Source organism: Oncorhynchus mykiss, chromosome 25 (genome assembly GCF_057628025.1).
Source record: "Oncorhynchus mykiss isolate SJ-2025 chromosome 25, ASM5762802v1, whole genome shotgun sequence".
Lineage (NCBI taxonomy): Eukaryota > Metazoa > Chordata > Actinopteri > Salmoniformes > Salmonidae > Oncorhynchus > Oncorhynchus mykiss.
In genome coordinates, this window is record NC_143046.1 from 418,802 (window position 1) to 441,914 (window position 23,113).

At 43.8% G+C, this 23,113-nt stretch overlaps 1 protein-coding gene across 1 annotated transcript in view; it reads right to left on the bottom strand.

Annotated features, from left to right (window-relative positions):
- LOC110504460 (cysteinyl leukotriene receptor 1-like) overlaps positions 1-23,113 on the bottom strand; it is a 30,376-nt gene that overhangs the window by 4,246 nt on the left and 3,017 nt on the right. Inside the window, exon 2 of the mRNA XM_021583218.3 lies at positions 7,539-7,621. Within this exon, the coding sequence (XP_021438893.2) occupies positions 7,539-7,619 (81 nt within the window). The 5' untranslated portion in view covers positions 7,620-7,621. The remainder of the gene's footprint in view (positions 1-7,538; positions 7,622-23,113) is intronic.

Consider the following 23,113-nt stretch of genomic DNA (forward strand, 5'->3'; position numbering starts at 1 on the left):
ACCTGGTAACAAACAGATACACAAACAGATACACCTGGAGAGACAGAAACACCTGGTAACAAACAGATACACAAATAGATGCACCTGGAGTGACAAACACCTGGTAACAAACAGATACACAAATAGATGCACCTGGAGAGAAAAACACCTGGTAACAAATATATACACAAATAGATGCACCTGGAGAGACAAACACCTGTTAACAAATATATACACAAATAGATGCATCTGGAGAGACAAACACCTGGTAACAAATAGATACACCTGGAGAGAAAAACACCTGGTAACAAATAGATACACCTGGAGAGACAAACACCTGGTAACAAATAGATAAACCTGGAGAGACAAACACCTGGTAACAAATATATACACAAATAGATACACCTGGAGAGACAAACACCTGGTAACAAATAGATACACAAATAGATGCATCTGGAGAGACAAACACCTGGTAACAAATATATACACAAATAGATGCATCTGGAGAGACAGAAACACTTGGTAACAAACAGATACACAAATAGATGCATCTGGAGAGACAAACACCTGGTAACAAATAGATACACAAATAGATGCATCTGGAGAGACAAACACCTGGTAACAAATATATACACAAATAGATGCATCTGGAGAGACAAACACCTGGTAACAAATAGATACACAAATAGATGCATCTGGAGAGACAAACACCTGGTAACAAATATATACACAAATAGATGCATCTGGAGAGACAGAAACACCTGGTCACAAATATATACACCTGGAGAGACAAACACCTGGTAACAAATAGATAAACCTGGAGAGACAAACACCTGGTAACAAATATATACACAAATAGATACACCTGGAGAGACAAACACCTGGTAACAAATAGATAAACCTGGAGAGACAAACACCTGGTAACAAATATATACACAAATAGATGCACCTGGAGAGACAAACACCTGGTAACAAATAGATACACAAATAGATGCATCTGAGGAGAGACAAACACCTGGTAACAAATAGATACACCTGGAGAGACAAACACCTGGTAACAAATAGATACACCTGGAGAGACAAACACCTGGTAACAAATATATACACCTGGAGAGACAAACACCTGGTAAGAAATAGATACACCTGGAGAGACAGAAACACCTGGTAACAAATAGATACACAAATAGATACACCTGGAGAGACAGAAACACCTGGTAACAAATATATACACAAATAGATGCACCTGGAGAGACAGAAACACCTGGTAACAAATATATACACAAATAGATACACCTGGAGAGACAAACACCTGGTAACAAATATATACACGAATAGATACACCTGGAGAGACAGAAACACCTGGTAACAAATAGATACACAAATAGATACAACTGGAGAGACAGAAACACCTGGTAACAAATATATACACAAATAGATGCATCTGGAGAGACAAACACCTGGTAACAAATAGATAAACCTGGAGAGACAAACACCTGGTAACAAATATATACACAAATAGATGCACCTGGAGAGACAAACACCTGGTAACAAATAGATACACAAATAGATGCATCTGGAGAGACAAACACCTGGTAACAAATAGATACACCTGGAGAGACAAACACCTGGTAACAAATAGATACACCTGGAGAGACAAACACCTGGTAACAAATATATACACCTGGAGAGACAAACACCTGGTAACAAATAGATACACCTGGAGAGACAAACACCTGGTAACAAATATATACACAAATAGATACACCTGGAGAGACAGAAACACCTGGTAACAAATAGATACACAAATAGATACACCTGGAGAGACAGAAACACCTGGTAACAAATATATACACAAATAGATGCACCATGAGAGACAGAAACACCTGGTAACAAATATATACACAAATAGATACACCTGGAGAGACAAACACCTGGTAACAAATATATACACAAATAGATACACCTGGAGAGACAGAAACACCTGGTAAGAAATAGATACACAAATAGATACACCTGGAGAGACAGAAACACCTGGTAACAAATATATACACAAATAGATGCACCTGGAGAGACAAACACCTGGTAACAAACAGATAAACAAATTGATACACCTGTAGAGACAAACACCTGGTAACAAATAGATGCACCTGGAGAGACAGAAACACCTGGTAACAAATAGATACATAAATAGATGCACCTGGAGAGACAAACACCTGGTAACAAACAGATACACAAATAGATACACCTGGTGAGACAAACACCTGGTAACAAACAGATACACAAATAGATACACCTGGTGAGACAAACACCTGGTAACAAATAGATGCACCTGGAGAGACAAACACCTGGTAACAAATAGATACACAAATAGATGCACCTGGAGAGACAAACACCTGGTAACAAACAGATACACAAATAGATGCACCTGGAGAGACAAACACCTGGTAACAAATAGATAAACCTGGAGAGAGAATCACCTGGTAACAAAAATGTTTTTGTGCCTCTACACAAGCCTGTCTCAGGAGTTCTACAGGCAATTCGTTTGACCTCATGTCTTTGTTTTTGCACTGACATGCACTGTAAACTGTGGGGCCTTTAAGAGACAGGTGTGTGCCTTTCCAAATCATATCAAATCAACTGAATTTACCACAGGTGGACTCCAAGTTGTAGAAACATCTCAAGGATGATCAATGGAAACATGATGCTCCTGAGCTCGATTGAGTCTCATAGCAAAGGGTCTGAATACTTACAGTACCAGTCATAGTTTTGGACACACCGACTCATTCAAGGGTTTTTCTTTATTTTGACTATTTTCTATATTGTAGAATAATAGTGAAGACATCAAAACTATCAAATAACACATATGGAATCATGTAGTAACCAGGCAGAAGAAAAATCTAAAAAAGTACCATAAAAGTTTGTAGAAACATGTCAAACGATGTTTATAATCAATCCTCGGGTTGTTTATGTCATAAATAATCGATCATATTTCAACCGGACAATAGCTTCGTCAATAGAAAATAAAAAAAAAGAAAGGCGTGCTCTCGGTCACACGCAGGACTCATGTCTGGAAATTTCCACTGTCCTGAAAGTGGTGTTTCGCCCTCAGTTTTCAGAGTAAAAGCCTGAAACAATGCCTAAAGGCTGGTCACATGTAGTGGAAGCCACAGAGCTCTTGAACTGGGTCATAAGGCTTTGTATGGTGGATAGGCTTTCAATGGAAAAACAGCCATTTCAATATAATAGCATTTCCTGGATAGATTTTCCTCAGGTTTTTGCCTGCCATATCAGTCCTGTTATACTCACAGACATTATTTTAACAGTTTTGGAAACTTCAGAGTGTTTTCTATCCAAATTATATGCATATCCTAGCTTCTGGGCCTGAGTAGCAGGCAGTTTACTTTGGGCACGCTTTTCATCTAAAATTCTGAATGCTGCCTCCTATCCCAAAAACGTTTTTAAAAAGGGGGAGATCCAACTGTTTGGAATAATTATAGGCCAATCGCAAAGCTGTCACCCCTGGTGAAAATACTTGAAACCCTTGTTAGTTCCACAGCCAGAAGAGGACTGGCCACCCCTCATAGCCTGGTTCCTCTCTAGGTTTCTTCCTAGGTTTTGGCCTTTCTAGGGAGTTTTTCCAAGCCACCGTGCCACCTACACCTGCATTGCTTGCTGTTTGGGGTTTTAGGCTGGGTTTCTGTACAGCACTTTGAGAAATCTGCTGATGAAAGAAGGGCTATATAAATAAATTTGATTTGATTTTGATTTGATTTGAACAGCTAAAATAGTTTCTCCGAACAATATGGGAGAAATCGGACTCTTGCGCTTACGTGTCAGGACTGTTCTCTTGGTACTTAACCATGTCTCTGGACTTCATACATCTCCTGAAATATGTGGCGTTAAAGACTCTGGTGACTCTGGATTCGCGTTCAACTGCTGTCTGTAAATCCATATGTTGTAACCCTCAATCTAGACTTGCCATTATCTTTCTGCTTCTATTGTCTGGAAATGTCCAGTCTAAACCAGGTCCTGACATTCTTACTCGAAATAAGTAGTCAGAGTGGCCTGAAGTTTTTGCATATAAATGTAAAAATTCTTCTGCCGAAGCTTGATTTTGTGAATATATGGATAAAAACTGCCGACCCTGATGTACAGTATTTATGCTTTCTGAAACCTTGCTTAAAAAATCTATTACTGACAAAAATATTGTCATAAATGGTTACAATGTGTTTCGTACAGATCGTAAGTCTAAGGGTGGTGGTGCTGTATATGTAAATATTGTTGTATCTTGTTGTTATAGAGTATCTGTCTTTGAACCTAAACCTTGGCTCAACTTTAAATATTGTTGTATCTTGTTGTTATAGACCTCCATCTGCTACTGTTGGCTCTCTGGATTGCATTTTTAAATTGTTATCACAGAATGTCAATTCTGAGTTTGTCCTGATGGGTGATCTGAATCAGGACTGGTTAACATCTAGCGCTGATCAACTTAAATTCTGTGCAATATCTATAATCTCACTCAGATTGTCAACAGTGTAACGAGGTTGAATACAAAATATCAAATTACATAAGTGAGAGATGGTAAAATTCCTAAGAAATCTCCACTTGTACGAAAAGAAACTGGAAGCGGTTTGACATTCCAGGTTTTTTACATGATGTATCAAGCATTGAATGGAATAGAATGGAATTAATCCCTGATGTTGAACTATCCTTTTCTTACTTCCACAACGCATTCCAGGATGCATGCAATAGGCCCCTTTAAATAGATTCAGGATTAAGGGCAGAGAGAACCCATGGTTTACTAAGGAACTTACAAAAAATCATAGAGGGACTAGATTGGCAGATGATTGAATTACTTTTAAACGTCTTCGAAATATGGGTGTGGCTATGATCCGTAAATTGAAAGCAGACCACTACCTGAAATCTATTTCACAAAATGTAAATAATCCATCCAAATTTTGGCAAGTAATGAAGGGTTTGGAGTGCAAAAAAGATACACAGCTTCCCAAACAATTGTTGGTAGACACACAGATTGTAACTGAGAGAACCTCCATTCTGAAAGCCTTGAATACGCATTTCTTAGATGCAGGCAGTTTTTTTGAAAAGGTCAAAGGTATAATTGAGCCACCTATGAATTTACCTGACACCCCTGTGTACTCCTTCACCAGGTTCTCTTTTTCATCTTTCTCTGTTTCAGAAGTGTGTAAAGCCCTGAAAGAAATTGATAAAAAATAATCCCCTGGTCCTGATGATCTAGACCCTACACCTAGCTGCAGACATCATTGCTCCCCCTTAACATGTATTTTTAACCTCACGCTTGATGTAAAGGAAATCCCCAAGTTATGGAAATCTGCTTTTGTACGGCCTCTCCTGAAAGGTGGAGATCCTTCGCTACTTGACAACTATTGACCCATATCAAAATTGTCTGTACTGTTAAAGGTACTGGAGTCCTTAGTTAGTAGGCAGCTAAAGGTCTTCTTCTGAGAAAACAACATCTTAAATGGAATGCAATCAGGTTTTAGGTCTGGCCACAGCACTGTTTCAGCAACATTGAAGGTTTTAAATAACATCCACTGTGCTCTTGATAAGAAGTTACATTGTGTGTCTGTTTTTATTGATTTGTCAAAGGCTTTTGACACCGTGGACCATGCTGTGTTAGTGCAAAAGTTAAAATGTTGTTGAATTACTTGCACTAGATTGGTTTATAAATAACCTATACAATTGTACACAATGTGTAATGGTGGATGGTTATAAATCTGAGTCCATAGAGATGTGCTCAGGTGTTCCGCAAGGTTCTATTTTGGGTCCACTGTTGTTCATTTTGTATATCAACAACATTGGGGATCTAATTGAAACAGCGGATGTTCATTTTTATGCAGATGATACTGTTCTTTATTCAAGTGGTAGTAATTTATCTTTAGCTTTGAAAATACCCAACGAGCATTTAACATCATACAACAGAATCTGTATGATTTAAAGCTGATTCTAAATTCGGGTAAAACAAAATGCATGGCATTTTCACATGCCAGGCATGTTACAAATCATGTCATTACCACATTGGCTGGACATACTATAGAGCAAGTTAAAGTGTACACATATTTGGGTGTGTGGGTTGATGATAAGCTGAGCTTCACTGTGTATGTAGAGAACTTGATAAGGAAGCTCAAGCTGAAAATAGGATTTTATTACCGGCATAAGGCTTCTTTTTCTTTTGAGGCCAGGAAGGAGCTGGTATGATGTACATTACTGTCGGTTTTAGATTTTAGTGATGTTATATATATGCAGGCCTCAGCCACTACCCTGAGAGCACTTGATTCAGTGTATCATGCAGCCCTCAGGTTCATTACAAATCAGAAACGTCTAACACATCATTGTGATTTCTATAGCCCTATTGGCTGGTCGTCATTGACCTTGCGTTGTCTTAAACACTGGTATACACTGATTTATAAGGCCATATTGTAGGCTTAAACTCTGGTATACACTGATTTAAGGCCATATTGTAGGCTTAAACACTGGTATACACTGATTTATAAGGCCATATTGTAGGCTTAAACACTTGTATACACTGATTTATAAGGCCATATTGGGTAAAATGCCATTTTATTTCTGTTCTTTTTTAGTCAGGTCAGTAAATACATATCTATTACGGTCCCATTCTCATTTGCTTCTAACAGTACCAAAAATTAGGACAGGTCATGGTAGTTTTAGTTACTTAGTGCCGTGGTCCTGGAATTCTCTCCTGAACATTTTAAAATGTGATGATCTAGTTTCGTTGGTGGAGTTTAAACACTTGATCGATGTATATATCATAGAAGATTGTATTTGTTTTTAGGCCAGCTGTTTTTAGTCAAGACGTTTGTGTTTTTAATGTAAAATGTTATTGTTGTACTGTATGTGTGTTTATAGTTTTGTTTAATGTTGTGTTAGTTTATGTAAATAGTTTTGTCTGAAACGTTGTTCCCCCTGCTGCTATTGGACCAGGTCTCTCTTGGAAAAGAGATGTTATCTCAATGAGAAAAACCTGGATAAATAAAGGTAAAATAAATCCTAATAAAACCTACGATCACATACCTTTTCCACTCAATGGAGAGTTGAGTTGTAGCAGGGTGTTGCGTTCCCTCCGCCAAGAGGCGTACGTATCAGAGATGTCCAGGGCCAGTTTATTACTGGCCACCCATTCCAAAACAGATCAACTCTTTGTTAAGGGTTTCAGTGAGGGTCATCCATTTTCAGATAAGAGGTCTGATTTTTCTCCATGTAATGACTATATGGTAGCTATGTCATTTTGCAGACACTTATGCAAAGCGATGTACAGTCATCCTCATTCCAAATACTGTACAGTTCCTTTATATATATATATATATATATATATATATATATATTTATATATATGTGTATAGACCCATGGACCATGGTTACTCTGAACATGCTGCTTCTGTTAGATTGATTGGCTAGTGGTATCTCTCATTGCACAGCCATAGAATAGAAGCATATCAATGAGTGGGCATCTGGCCTATGCATGGGGGGGGGGGGGGTCAGATAGGGAGACAGATGGTTACCTGGTTACGGAATTCATCGATAGATGGACAGTTGGTGACGTTGTACCTCAGAGTCACGTTGTCAAACTCCTCTAGATCCATATCTGTAACACAGACAGAGAGCATAAAGAGAGAGGAAGACAGACAGTATGAGAAAACATGTTTCTACAGAGTTCAGGTAGGCCTCCGCACATCATGAAAGAAAGTTGGAGGTGTTTTCAACAATGACAGGAATCCCATACTAGGGCATAACCAGGAAACACTTTCAGTTTTCCAGTCATATTCAGTGGTTTTATGTTTGCTTTGACCAAATGGAGCCAGCTGCATACCACCCTGCATACCACTGCTGGCTTGCTTCTGAAGCAGGTTTGGTCCTGGTCAGTCCCTGAATGGGAGACCAGATGCTGCTGGAAGTGGTGTTGGAAGGCCAGTAGGAAGCACTCTTTCCTCTGGTCTAAAAAAATATTCCAATGCCCCAAGGCAATGATTCGGGACACTGCCCTGTGTAGGGGGATGTTAAATGGGTGTTCTGACTCTCTAAGGTCATTAAAGATCCCATGGCACTTATCATTAGAATAGAGGTAAGAGTAGAGTAAGGGTGTTAACCCTGGTGTCCTGGTTAAATTCCCAATCTGGCCCTCAAACCATCACGGTCACCTAATAATCCCCAGTTTACATTTGGCTCATTCATCCCCCTCCTCTCCCCTGTAACTATTCCCAGGTTGTTGCTGTAAATGAGAATGTGTTCTCAGTCAATTTACCTGGTAAAATAACAAATGTGATATTTAAAAGCTCTGGTGATTTTGAAGTAGATACACAAGACCAAAAGTATGTGGAAACCTGCTCATCAAATATCTCATTCCACAATCATTAATATGAATTTGGTCCCCACCTTTGCTGCTATAACAGCCCCCACTGTCTAGTTGTCGGAACGTTGCTGCAGGCTCTTGCTTCCATTCAGCGACAAGAGCATTAGTGAGGTCGGGCACTGATAAGGCCTGGTTCACAGACAGCGTTCCAATTCATCCAAAAGGTGTTTGATGGGGTTGAGGTCAGGACTCTGTGCAGACCAGTCAAGTTCTTCCACACTGATCTCGACAAACTATTTCTGTATGGACCTCGCTTCGTGCACAGGGGCATTGTCATGCTGAAACAGGAAAGGGCCTAATCCAAACTGTTGCCACAAAGTTGGAAGTGTATAACTTTAAACAGTATAACTTTAAACCGTCCCCTCACCCATACCCGGGCTCAAACCAGGGACCCTCTGCACACATCAACAACAGTCACCCACGAAGCATCGTTACCCATCGCTCCACAAAAGCCGCGGCCCTTGCAGAGCAAGGGGAACTACTACTTCAAGGTCTCAGAGCAAGTGACGTCACCGATTGAAACGCTATTTAGCGCGCACCACCGCTAACTAAGCTAGCCATTTCACATCCGTTACAGAAGCACATAATTGTTTACAATGTAATTGTATGCTTTAGTGTTAATATTTCCCTTCACTGGAACTAAGGGGCCCAAACCATGAAAAACAGCCCCACCAAACTTTACAGTTGGCACTATGCATTGGAGCAGGTAGCGTTCTCCTGGCATCTGCAAATCCCAGAATTGTCCATCAGACTGCCAGATGGTGAAGCGTTTATTCATCATACCAGAGAAAGTGTTTCCACAGCTCAAGAGTCCAATGGCGTAAGCTTTACACCACTCCAGACGACGCTTGGCATTGTGTCAGTTCCGAGGAGAAGAGAACAGCTATTGAGTCAGGACTGTTCTGTTCTGACAGTAACATTTATTGGGTCAGTACTGTTCTGTTCTGACAGTAACATCTATTGAGTCAGTACTGTTCTGTTCTGACAGTAACATCTATTGAGTCAGTACTGTTCTGTTCTGACAGTAACATCTATTTAGTCAGTACTGTTCTGTTCTAACAGTAACATCTATTGGGTCAGTAATGTTCTGTTCTGACAGTAACATCTATTGGGTCAGTACTGTTCTGTTCTGACAGTAACATCTATTGAGTCAGGTCTGTTCTGTTCTGAGAGTAACATCTATTGGGTCAGTACTGTTCTGTTCTGACAGTAACATCTATTGGGTCAGTACTGTTATGTTCTGACAGTACCATCTATTGAGTCAGGTCTGTTCTGTTCTGACAGTAACATCTATTGAGTAAGGTCTGTTATGTTCTGACAGTACCATCTATTGAGTCAGGTCTGTTCTGTTCTGACAGTAACATCTATTGAGTAAGGTCTGTTCTGTTCTGACAGTAACATCTATTGGGTCAGTACTGTTCTGTTCTGACAGTAACATCTACTGAGTCAGGTATGTTCTGTTCTGACAGTAACATCTATTGAGTCAGGTCTGTTCTGTTCTGGCAGTAACATCTATTGAGTCAGGTATTTTCTGTTCTGACAGTAACATCTATTGGGTCAGTACTGTTCTGTTCTGACAGTAACATCTACTGAGTCAGGTATGTTCTGTTCTGACAGTAACATCTATTGAGTCAGGTCTGTTCTGTTCTGGCAGTAACATCTATTGAGTCAGGTATTTTCTGTTCTGACAGTAACATCTATTGGGTCAGTACTGTTCTGTTCTGACAGTAACATCTACTGAGTCAGGTCTGTTCTGTTCTGACAGTAACATCTATTGAGTCAGGTCTGTTCTGTTCTGACAGTAACATCTATTGAGTCAGGTCTGTTGTTGAGTCATGGAAATAGTAAAAAATAATAAGCTCCTTATGGAAAAATCAAGACACTTCTTGATGACTGCCATAGAAATGGGACAATCCTGTACAATTCTGTAACAGTAATGGTATTGGGGAACCCCAAACATTTTCATCTAGACTTTCACATAATCAAAGAGAGAGCTCAGCAGGATATGCTCTCTATTGAGAAAGATACACACATCCTGAGCATATCAGACCAGACCTCTTCATTATACAACTCCAAAGATGAGTCAACCTCCCAGCACAGAGCACTACTACCTCATTGAAATTAAGGATACATTCACCCAGCTGGAGGTAAGGCAGGTGGAGCTGGACCAGCAGGTGAACACACTCCAGTCAGCACCAAAACAATTAGTCCAGCTAAACATCATCCTTTCAACCAGACCTGCAGAGCTGGAGCTGGAGAGAGACATGTCTGCACTCTGGACAGAGCAGGTGAAAGTGATCGAGGAGAAGGTTAGAACACCTACGTGTGACAGAACAACCCATTAGAGAGCTGGCCACCCCCACAGAAAAGCCAGCAGAACAGCCCAATCCAAACTCTGACCATAGCCTCCACATCACAGCAGGACAGACAAATGAAGAACCCCAAGCCCAGGGGATCCCACTCACCCCTGAGTACCCCCCATCAGCCACATAATAAAACACACAAATGACCCAGACGGAAACTGGGCTCTCAGGTAGTCCCATCCACCAAACTACCAAGTGTGAAACAGGGAAGGGACTCAGGTGGTATGCTAATTTGGTATAGAGCAGACCTAACTCACTCTATTAAATTAGTCAAAACAGGAGCATTTTACATTTGGCTAGAAAATTAAAAGGCGATGATCTCAAAAGAGAAAAATGTCCTCCTCTGTACTACCTATATCCCACCACTAGAATCCCCATACTTTAATGAAGACAGCTTCTCCATCCTGGAGGGGGAAATCAATAATTTCCAGGCCCAGGGACATGCACTAGTCTGTGGCGATTGAAATGCCAGAACTGGACAAGAACACGACACCCTCAGCACACAGTGGAACAAACACCTACCTGGAGGTGACATCATTCCCTCCCCCATATGTCCCCCTAGACACAAAAATGGGTCACAACTCCTGCTTCTGAGACTCGTACTATCCACCTCTTGCATCTTAGACTGAGTCCTGGTAACAGGACAAAATACAAACCCAACCCCAAAATAACTGTGGTGTTGATGGTATCGTCAATGACATGATTAAATATACAAACCACAAATTCCAATTGGCTATAATTTAACTGTTTAATTTTTACTTTAGCTCTGGCATGTTCCCCAATGTTTGGAACCAAGGACTGATCACCCAACTCCACAAAAGTGGAGACAAATTTGACCCCAATAATTACTGTGGGATATGCATCAACAGCAACCTTGCGAAAATCCTCTGCTTTATAATTAACAGCAGACTCGTACATTTCCTCATGAAAATAATGTATTGAGCAAATGTCAAATGGGCTTTTTACCAAATTACCGTATGACAGCCCACATATTCACCATGTGCACCCTAACTGACAAACAAACCAAAGCCAAGGCAAATTCTTCTCATGCTTTGTTGATTTCAAAAAATATTTTGACTCAATTTGTCATAAGGGTCTGTAATACAAATTGATGGAAAGTGTTGTTGGGGGACAAACCTATAAAATTAATGTACACAAACAAGTGTGTGGTTATATTTGGCAAAAAACACAACAAAGCTATCACCTACAGAGAGATGAACCTGGAGAAGAGGCCCCTAAGCAAGCTGATCCTGGGGCTCTGTTCACAAACACAAACAGACCCCACAGAGCCCCAGGACAGCAACACAGTTAGACCCAACCAAATCATGAGAAAACAAAAAGAGAATTACTTGACATATTGGATAGAATCAACAAAAAAAACTGAGCAAACTAGAATGCTATTTGTTAAACACGTGACCTGACAGACATCCTGTTAGTAGCTATGTTCAACACCTGACCTGACAGACATCCTGTTAGTAGCTAAGTTAAACACCTGACAGACATCCTGCTAGTATCTATGTTAAACACCTGACCTGACAGACATCCTGTTAGTAGCTATGTTCAACACCTGACCTGACAGACATCCTGTTAGTAGCTATGTTAAACACCTGACAGACATCCTGTTAGTAGCTATGTTAAACACCTGACAGACATCCTGCTAGTATCTATGTTAAACACCTGACCTGACAGACATCCTGCTAGTAGCTATGTTAAACACCTGACCTGACAGACATCCTGCTAGTAGCTATGTTAAACACCTGACAGACATCCTGTTAGTAGCTATGTTAAACACCTGACAGACATCCTGTTAGTAGCTATGTTAAACACCTGACAGACATCCTGCTAGTAGCTATAATAAACACCTGACAGACATCCTGATAGTAGCTATGTTAAACACCTGACAGACATCCTGCTAGTATCTATGTTAAACACCTGACCTGACAGACATCCTGCTAGTAGCTATGTTAAACACCTGACCTGACAGACATCCTGCTAGTAGCTATGTTAAACACCTGACAGACATCCTGTTAGTAGCTATGTTAAACACCTGACCTGACAGACATCCTTCTAGTAGCTATGTTAAACACCTAACCTGACCTGACATCCTGCTAGTAGCTATGTTAAACACCTGACAGACATCCTGTTAGTAGCTATGTTAAACACCTGACAGACATCCTGCTAGTAGCTATATTAAACACCTGACAGACATCCTGATAGTAGCTATGTTGAACACCTGACAGACATCCTGCTAGTAGCTATGTTAAACACCTGACCTGACAGATATCCTGCTAGTAGCTATGTTAAACACCTGACAGACATCCTGCTAGTAGCTATGTTAAACACCTGACCTGACAGACATCCTTCTAGTAGCTATGTTAAACACCTAACCTGACCTGACATCCTGCTAGTAGCTATGTTAAACACCTGACAGACATCCTGTTAGTAGCTATGTTAAACACCTGACAGACATCCTGCTAGTAGCTATGTTAAACACCTGACCTGACAGACATCCTGTTAGTAGCTATGTTAAACACCTGACAGACATCCTTCTAGTAGCTATGTTAAACACCTAACCTGACCTGACATCCTGTTAGTAGCTATGTTAAACACCTGACAGACATCCTGCTAGTAGCTATGTTAAACACCTGACAGACATCCTGTTAGTAGCTATGTTAAACACCTAACCTGACCTGACATCCTGTTAGTAGCTATGTTAAACACCTGACAGACATCCTGCTAGTAGCTATGTTAAACACCTGACCTGACAGACATCCTGTTAGTAGCTATGTTAAACACCTGACACCTCACTTTTCATTTTGTTTCACCTCTGAGATTACAGTTTTTCAGTAAACAGCTGGGAAATATAAGACATAGACAAACATCCTGCTCAGGTACAAGGAAGTGTGTGTGTGCGTGTGCGTGTGTTAGTGTGTTTGTCCAGGCCCCAGGTTGAATAGAGTGCCCATTCTCTTCATAGTAGACTAGTGTTTTCCAGGGTGCCATTTGGGACACACTTAAGATGTTTGTAGGCAGAGGACATGTACAATACATCTAGATAGATGTTGTCATTCATGATCATCTGTCCACTAAATAAGCTATACAAGTAATTCAAACAATATAAACTACATTTAAACAATATAAACTATATACCTCCTGGTGGTTCAACTACAATGTTAGCTGGAGGCCAGACCACTGGTCCTCCTGGTAGTTTAAATTCAATGTTAGCTGCAGTCCAGCCCACTAGTCCTCCTGGTGCCCACTGGTCCTCCTGGTAGTTTAACTACAATGTTAGCTGTAGGCCAGAACAGTGGTCCTCCTGGTAGTTTAACTACAATGTTAGCTGTAGTCCAGAACACTGGTCCTCCTGGTAGTTTAACTACAATGTTAGCTGTAGTCCAGAACACTGGTCCTCCTGGTAGTTTAACTACAATGTTAGCTGTAGTCCAGAACACTGGTCCTCCTGGTAGTTTAACTACAATGTTAGCTGTAGTCCAGAACACTGGTCCTCCTGGTAGTTTAACTACAATGTAAGCTGTAGGCCAGAACACTGGTCCTCCTGGTAGTTTAACTACAATGTTAGCTGGAGGCCAGAACCGTGGTCCTCCTGGTAGTTTAACTACAATGTTAGCTGTAGTCCAGAACACTGGTCCTCCTGGTAGTTTAACTACAATGTTAGCTGTAGTCCAGAACACTTGTCCTCCTGGTAGTTTAACTAGTATGTTAGCTGTAGTCCAGAACACTGGTCCTCCTGGTATTTTAACTACAATGTAAGCTGTCGTCCAGAACACTGGTCCTCCTGGTAGTTTAACTACAATGTAAGCTGTCGTCCAGAACACTGGTCCTCCTGGTAGTTTAACTACAATGTTAGCTGTAGTCCAGAACACTGGTCCTCCTGGTAGTTCAACTACAATTGATTGTTTGGCCCCATTTAATTTGTGCCCTTGTTCCCTGTAACGTTGCCCCAAGGGGTATAGCTCGACCTCTTGATGAAGAATATGTCTGAGGTCCATCGGTACCTTGTGAGCTTTTGTGAAGGCTCTTACAATACACATGACTTCCAGACGTGTCTGCTTGTCCCCTAACATCTTACTAGAAAAGCTGAAACTTTTTCTTAACAAATAACAAAAAGAAAACCAGGCCCATCGTGGACACCGACGTCTTGCTCCCAGACAAATTAAACAACTTCTTTGCACGCTTTGAGGACAATACAGTGCCACCGACATGGCCCGCGACCAAAGACTGTGGGCTCTCCTTCTCCATGGCCGACGTGAGTAAAACATTTAAACGTGTTAACCCTCTGAAGGCTGCCGGGGAAGACGGCATCCCTAACCGCGTCCTCAGAGCATGCGCAGACCAGCTGGCTGGTGTGTTTATGGACATTTTCAATCAATCGCTATCCCGGTCTGTTGTCCCCACATGCTTCAAGAGGGCCACCATTGTTCCTGTTCCCAGAAAGCAAACGTAACTGAACTAAATGACTATCGTGTGCTATGGGGATAGCACTCACTTCTGTCATCATGAAGTGCTTTGAGAGACTAGTCAAGGATCATATCACCTCCACCCTACCTGATACCCTCGACCCACTCCAATTTGATTACCGCCCCAAAAGGTCCACAGACGATGCAATCGGCTGCACACTGCCCTATCCCATCTGGACAAGAAGAATACCTATGTAAGAATGCTGTTCATTGACCACAGCTCAGTATTTAAAACCATAGTACCCTCCAAACTCATCAAGCTTGAGTCCCTGGGTCTTGGCCCCGCCATGTGCAACTGGGTCCTGGACTTTTTCGACGGACCACTCCCAGGTGGTGAAGGTAGGAAACAACATCTCCACCCCACTGATCCTCAACACTGGGGCCCCACAAGGGTGCGTTCTCAGCCATCTCCTGTACTCCCTGTTCAACCATGACTGCGTGGCCATGCACACCTCCAACTCAAATCATCAAGTTTGCAGATTACACTACAGTGATAGGCTTGATTACCAACAACGAGACAGGAGGAGGTGAGGGTCAGGAAAATAACCTCTCACCCAATGTCAACAAAACAAAGGAGATGATCGTGGACTTCAGGAAACAGCAGAGGGTCCACCCCCTCCTATACACATTGGCGGGACAGTAGTGGAGAAGGTGTAAAGTTTTAAGTTCCTTGGCGTACACATCACGGACAAACTGAAATGGTCCACCCACACAGATATCGTGGTGAAGAAGGCGCAATAGCGCCTCTTCGACCTCAGGAGGCTGAAGAAATTTGGCCTGTCACCTAAAACCCTCACAAACTTTTACAGATGCACAATCGAGAGAAATACTTGAAGTTTTCGATCAGGTCTGGAGTGAACCAAGGGCTATATCTGTTCTTCGTTCTGCATTTTTTGAACGGAGCATGCTTATCTAAGATGGTGAGGAAGTTACTTTTAAAGAATTACCAGGCATCCTCAACTGACGGGATGAGGTCAATATCCTTCCAGGATACCCGGGCCAGGTGTTTTAGGGAGCGTTTGACAGTGATGAGGGGTGGTCGTTTGACTGCGGATCCGTAGCGGATACAGGCAATGAGGCAGTGATCGCTGAGATCCTGGTTGAAGACAGCAGAGGTTTATTTGGAGGGCCAGTTGGTCAGTATAATGTCTATGAGGGTGCCCTTGTTTACAGATTTAGGGTTGTACCTGGTGGGTTCCTTGATGATTTGTGTGAGATTGAGGGCATCTAGCTTAGATTGTAGGACTGCCGGGGTGTTAAGCATATCCCAGTTTAGGTCACCTAACATAACAAACTCTGAAGCTAGATGGGGGAGAGAGAGAGAGAGAGAGAGAGAGAGAGAGAGAGAGAGATACAGAGGGAGAGAGCGAGAGAGAGGGAGAGAGAGAGAGACGTGATTTTCTAGTCCAGTGAGGTCAGATGGTATCGTGTGAAGGGCCACTTTTATTATTATTTTATTTCACCTTTATTTAACCAGGTAGGCCAGTTGAGAACAGGTTATCATTTGCAACTGCGACCTGACCAAGATAAAGCAAAGCAGTGCGACAAAAACAACACAGAGTTACACATTGGATAAACAAACAAATCAATAACACAATAGAAAAATCTATGTACAGCAAAGGCAGTAAGATTAAGATTTATGACACTTTCTCTTCGTTTGACAATGTCAACATGATCACCATGCCAATAAAGTCCTTTGAATTGTTTTATTTAACTTGGCAAGTCAGTTAAGAATACATTTTTATTTACAATGACGGCCTAGGAACAGTGGGTTAACTGCCTTGTTCAGGGGCAGTACAACATATTTTTACCTTGTCAGCACTGGGGGATTCGATCCAGCAACCTTCTGGTTACTGGCCCAACGCTCTAACCACCAGGCTACCTGCCGCCCCAAAAATATTAAATGAACACCTGTAGTGTTATAAATCCTTTTGTGGTGTTTTTCTGCACTCTAGTTATGAATTTGTCTCCCTCTGCCTTATGGATGCATTGTATGATAAACCTGACCCCAGACTGGATGCATTGTATGATAAATCTGACCCCAGACTGACCCCATACTGGAAGCATTGTATGATAAACCTGACCCCAGACTGACCCCAGACTGGATGCATTGTATGATACACCTGACCCCAGACTGACCCCAGACTGGATGCATTGTATGATAAACCTGACCCCAGACTGGATGCATTGTATGATAAATCTGACCCCAGACTGACCCCAGACTGACCCCAGACTGGATGCATTGTATGATACACCTGACCCCAGACTGACCCCAGACTGGATGCATTGTATGATAAACCTGACCCCAGAATGGATGCATTGTATGATACACCTGACCCCAGACTGACCCCAGACTGGATGCATTGTATGATAAACCGAGAGCAACTGGCGGCAAAAGAGCTGAGCACAGAACTCAGATCTACTGCAGCAGGTAACTTTGATTGTAAACTACATCAAACCACATCCAGCGTGCTCACACCTGCTGGCAAAACTATGTGGAGATCTGAAATCAGAGCAGTGGTAATTTTAGCATGTATATCTTGGTGCGCCCCCCCCCCCCCCAAAAAAAAAAATTTTGGGATGCATGCCAGCAAAGCCCACAAACTGTTAGGGCCAACATAAAGTCCCAACAGCAGAGTCCCAACACCTTACCACTGCTACACCTGGCTATCAGCAGAGTCCCAACAGCAGAGTCCCAACACCTTACCACTGTCACACCTGGCTTTCAGCGGATCCTTGTCTGGCAGCCAAACACTTCATTCAGCCTCATTTACTGCCTTAAAAAATAGCTGATATGGCAGTAAGATTAAGATTTATGACACTTTCTCTTGGTTTGACAATGTCAACATGATCACCATGCCAATAAAGTCCTTTGAATTGTTTTATTTTATTTAACTTGTAGTTAAATAACACCTGTAGTGTTATAGTAAATCCTTTTGTGGTGTTGTTCTGCACTCTAGTTATGAATTTGTCTCCCTCTGCCATATGGATGCATTGTATGATAAACCTGACCCCAGACTGGATGCATTGTATGATAAATCTGACCCCAGACTGACCCCATACTGGAAGCATTGTATGATAAACCTGACCCCAGACTGACCCCAGACTGGATGCATTGTATGATACACCTGACCCCAGACTGACCCCAGACTGGATGCATTGTATGATAAACCTGACCCCAGACTGACCCCAGACTGGATGCATTGTATGATAAACCTGACCCCAGACTGGATGCATTGTATGATACACCTGACCCCAGACTGGATGCATTGTATGATAAATCTGACCCCAGACTGACCCCAGACTGGATGCATTGTATGATAAACTTGACCCCAGAATGGATACATTGTATGATACACCTGACCCCAGACTGACCCCAGACTGGATGCATTGTATGATAAACCGAGAGCAACTGGCGGCAAAAGAGCTGAGCACAGAACTCAGATCTACTGCAGCAGGTAACTTTGATTGTAAACTACATCAAACCACATCCAGCGTGCTCACACCTGCTGGCAAAACTATGTGGAGATCTGAAATCAGAGCAGTGGTAATTTTAGCATGTATATCTTGGTGCGCCCCCCCCCCCAAAAAAAAAAATTTGGGATGCATGCCAGCAAAGCCCACAAACTGTTAGGGCCAACATAAAGTCCCAACAGCAGAGTCCCAACACCTTACCACTGCTACACCTGGCTATCAGCAGAGTCCCAACAGCAGAGTCCCAACACCTTATCACTGTCACACCTGGCTTTCAGCGGATCCTTGTCTGGCAGCCAAACACTTCATTCAGCCTCATTTACTGCCTTAAAAAAATAGCTGATATGGCTGACTTGCTTTAACAAATGTGGTTTCTACTGACAATTGAGATGTACAAACTATGGCATAAGGCTACGACAAACGGATAAGAGGCAATCCGAAATTTCGATTAAGACATTAATGAGCAAGCGAGAACGGACGTAGTCAATATAGCTATTTGTTCAGCACTTTTGAAATGTATAGTGACAGAATTCAGAACATGGGCCATTCTTACAGTGTTCTCCCTGTACACCAAGTCAGAACCGTAGGATAAATAAAGGGGGCATATAAGCAGAAAATTAAAGCTCTTACAATATTCAATGATTACATTTCTCTAAAACAGGTTATAGGCTACATGTGCACCACCAAGCTAGAACAGTATGCGAAATTAAGAGGGGTAAATACTGGGAGACTCTGGCGGCTCAGGGCAGACGGGAGACTCTGGCGGCTCAGGGCTGACTGGGAGACTCTGGCGGCTCAGGGCTGACTGGGAGACTCTGGCGGCTCAGGGCTGACTGGGAGACTCTGGCGGCTCAGGGCTGACTGGGAGACTCTGGCGGCTCAGGGCTGACTGGGAGACTCTGGCGACTCACGGCTGACTGGGAGACTCTGGCGGCTCACGGCTGACTGGGAGACTCTGGCGGCTCAGGGCTGACTTGGAGACTCTGGCGGCTCAGGGCTGACTGGGAGACTCTGGCGGCTCAGGGCTGACTGGGAGACTCTGGCGGCTCAGGGCTGACTGGGAGACTATGGCGGCTCAGGGCAGACGGGAGACTATGGCGGCTCAGGGCAGACGGGAGACTCTGGCGGCTCAGGACAGACGGGAGACTCTGGCGGCTCAGGACAGACGGGAGACTCTGGCGGCTCAGGACAGACGGGAGACTCTGGCGGCTCAGGACAGACGGGAGACTCTGGCGGCTCAGGACAGACGGGAGACTCTGGCGGCTCAGGACAGACGGGAGACTCTGGCGGCTCAGGACAGACGGGAGACTCTGGCGGCTCAGGACAGACGGGAGACTCTGGCGGCTCAGGACAGACGGGAGACTCTGGCGGCTCAGGACAGACGGGAGACTCTGGCGGCTCAGGACAGACGGGAGACTCTGGCGGCTCAGGACAGACGGGAGACTCTGGCGGCTCAGGACAGACGGGAGACTCTGGCGGCTCAGGACAGACGGGAGACTCTGGCGGCTCAGGACAGACGGGAGACTCTGGCAGCTCAGGACAGCCGGCACTTGTGGTACTGGGCCGAGGACACGCACCTCAGGGCGAGTGCGGCGAGGAAGAACAGGAGGAACTGGGCTCTGGCGACGCACAGGAAGCCCGGTACGGGGGGCTGCCTCTGGAGGGCTTGGCGTGGAGATGGCACCGGATAGACCGGACCAAGAAGGCGCACTGGAGATCTGAAGCACCAAGCCTGCCCAACTTTACCTGGTTGAATGCTCCCCGTAGTCAGGCCAGTGCGGCGAGGTGGAATAGCCCGCACTGGGCTGTGCAGGCAAACCGGGGACCCCATGCATAAGGCTGGTGCCATGTATGCTTGTCCGAGACGCACTGGAGACCAGATGCGTAGAGCCGGCTTTATGGCACCTGGCTCGATGCCCACTCTAGCCTTGCCGATACGAGGAGCTGGAATGTACCGCACCGGGCTATGCACACCGTGCGCTCCACCGCATAACACGTTGCCTGCCCGGTACAATGCCCTCTCTCTCTAAGGTAAACATGGGGAGCTGGAGCAGGTCTCCTACCTGACTTCGCCCTCCCCCAATACATTTTTGGGGCTGCCACTCGGGCTTTCAGCCGCGCCGCCATGCTGCCTCCTCATACCGGCGCCTCTCTGCTTTCGCTGCCTCAAGCTCTGCTTTGGGATGACGATATTCCCCTGGCTGTGCCCAGGGTCCTTTGCCGTCCAGAATGTCCTCCCAAGTCCAGAAGTCCTTTGATCAAATCAAATCAAATTTTATTTGTCACATACACATGGTTGGCAGATGTTAATGCGAGTGTAGTGAAATGCTTGTGCTTCTAGTTCCGACAATGCAGTAATAACCAACAAGTAATCTAGCTAACAATTCCAAAACTACTACCTTATAGAAACAAGTGTAAGGGGATAAAGAATATGTACATAAAGATATATGAATGAGTGATGGTACAGAGCGGCATAGGCAAGATACAGTAGATGGTATTGAGTGCAGTATATACATATGAGATGAGTATGTAAACAAAGTGGCATAGTTAAAGTGGCTAGTGATACATGTATTACATAAAGATGCAGTAGATGATATAGAGTACAGTATATACATATACATATGAGATTAATAATGTAGGTTATGTAAACCTTATATTAGGTAGCATTGTATAAAGTGGCTAGTGATATATTTTATATAATTTCCCATCAATTCCCATTATTAAAGTGGCTGGAGTTGAGTGTGTTGGCAGCAGCCACTCAATGTTAGTGGTGGCTGTTTAACAGTCTGATGGCCTTGAGATAGAAGCTGTTTTCAGTCTCTCGGTCCCAGCTTTGATGCACCTGTACTGACCTCGCCTTCTGGATGATAGCGGGGTGAACAGGCAGTTGCTCGGGTGGTTGTTGTCCTTGATGATCTTTATGGCCTTCCTGTGACATCGGGTGGTGTAGGTATCCTGGAGGACAGGTAGTTTGCCCCCGGTGATGCGTTGTGCAGACCTCACTAACCTCTGGAGAGCCTTACGGTTGTGGGCGGAGCAGTTGCCGTACCAGGCGGTGATACAGCCCGACAGGATGTTCTCGATTGTGCATCTGTAGAAGTTTGTGAGTGCTTTTGGTGACAAGCCAAATTTCTTCAGCCTCCTGAGGTTGAAGAGGCACTGCTGCGCATTCTTCACGATGCTGTCTGTGTGGGTGGACCATTTCAGTTTGTCTGTGATGTGTACGCCGAGGAACTTAAAACTTACTACCCTCTCCACTACTGTTCCATCGATGTGGATAGGGGGGTGTTCCCTCTGCTGTTTCCTGAAGTCCACAATCATCTCCTTAATTTTGTTGACGTTGAGTGTGAGGTTATTTTCCTGACACCACACTCCGAGGGCCCTCACCTCCTCCCTGTAAGCCGTCTCGTCGTTGTTGGTAATCAAGCCTACCACTGTTGTGTCGTCCGCAAACTTGATGATTGAGTTGGAGGCGTGCATGGCCACGCAGTCGTGGGTGAATAGGAGGTACAGGAGAGGGCTCAGAACGCACCCTTGTGGGGCCCCAGTGTTGAGGATCAGCGGGGTGGAAATGTTGTTGCCTACCCTCACCACCTGGGGGCGGCCCGTCAGGAAGTCCAGTACCCAGTTGCACAGGGCGGGGTCGAGACCCAGTGTCTTGAGCTTGATGACGATCTTGGAGGGCACTATGGTGTTAAATGCCGAGCTGTAGTCGATGAACAGCATTCTCACATAGGTATTCCTCTTGTCCAGATGGGTTAGGGCAGTGTGCAGTGTGGTTGAGATTGCATCGTCTGTGGACCTATTTGGGCGGTAAGCAAATTGGAGTGGGTCTAGCGTGTCAGGTAGGGTGGAGGTGATATGGTCCTTGACTAGCCTCTCAAAGCACTTCATGATGACGGAAGTGAGTGCTACGGGGTGGTAGTCGTTTAGCTCAGTTACCTTAGCTTTCTTGGGAACAGGAACAATGGAGGCCCTCTTGAAGCATGTGGGAACAACAGACTAGGATAGGGATTGATTGAATATGTCCGTAAACACACCAGCCAGCTGGTCTGCGCATGCTCCGAGGGCGCGGCTGGGGATGCCGTCTGGGCCTGCAGCCTTCAGAGGGTTGACACGTTTAAATGTTTTCCTCACGTCGGCTGCAGTGAAGGAGAGTCCGGATGTTTTAGTTGCGGGCCGTGTCAGTGGCACTGTATTGTCCTCAAAGCGGGCAAAAAAGTGATTTAGTCTGCCTGGGAACAAGACATCCTGGTCCGTGACAGGGCTGGTTTTCTTTTTGTAATTCGTGGTTGACGGTAGACCCTGCCACATACCTCTTGTGTCTGAGCCGTTGAATTGAGATTCTACTTTGTCTCTATACTGACGCTTAGCTTGTTTGATTGCCTTGCGGAGGGAATAGTTACACTGTT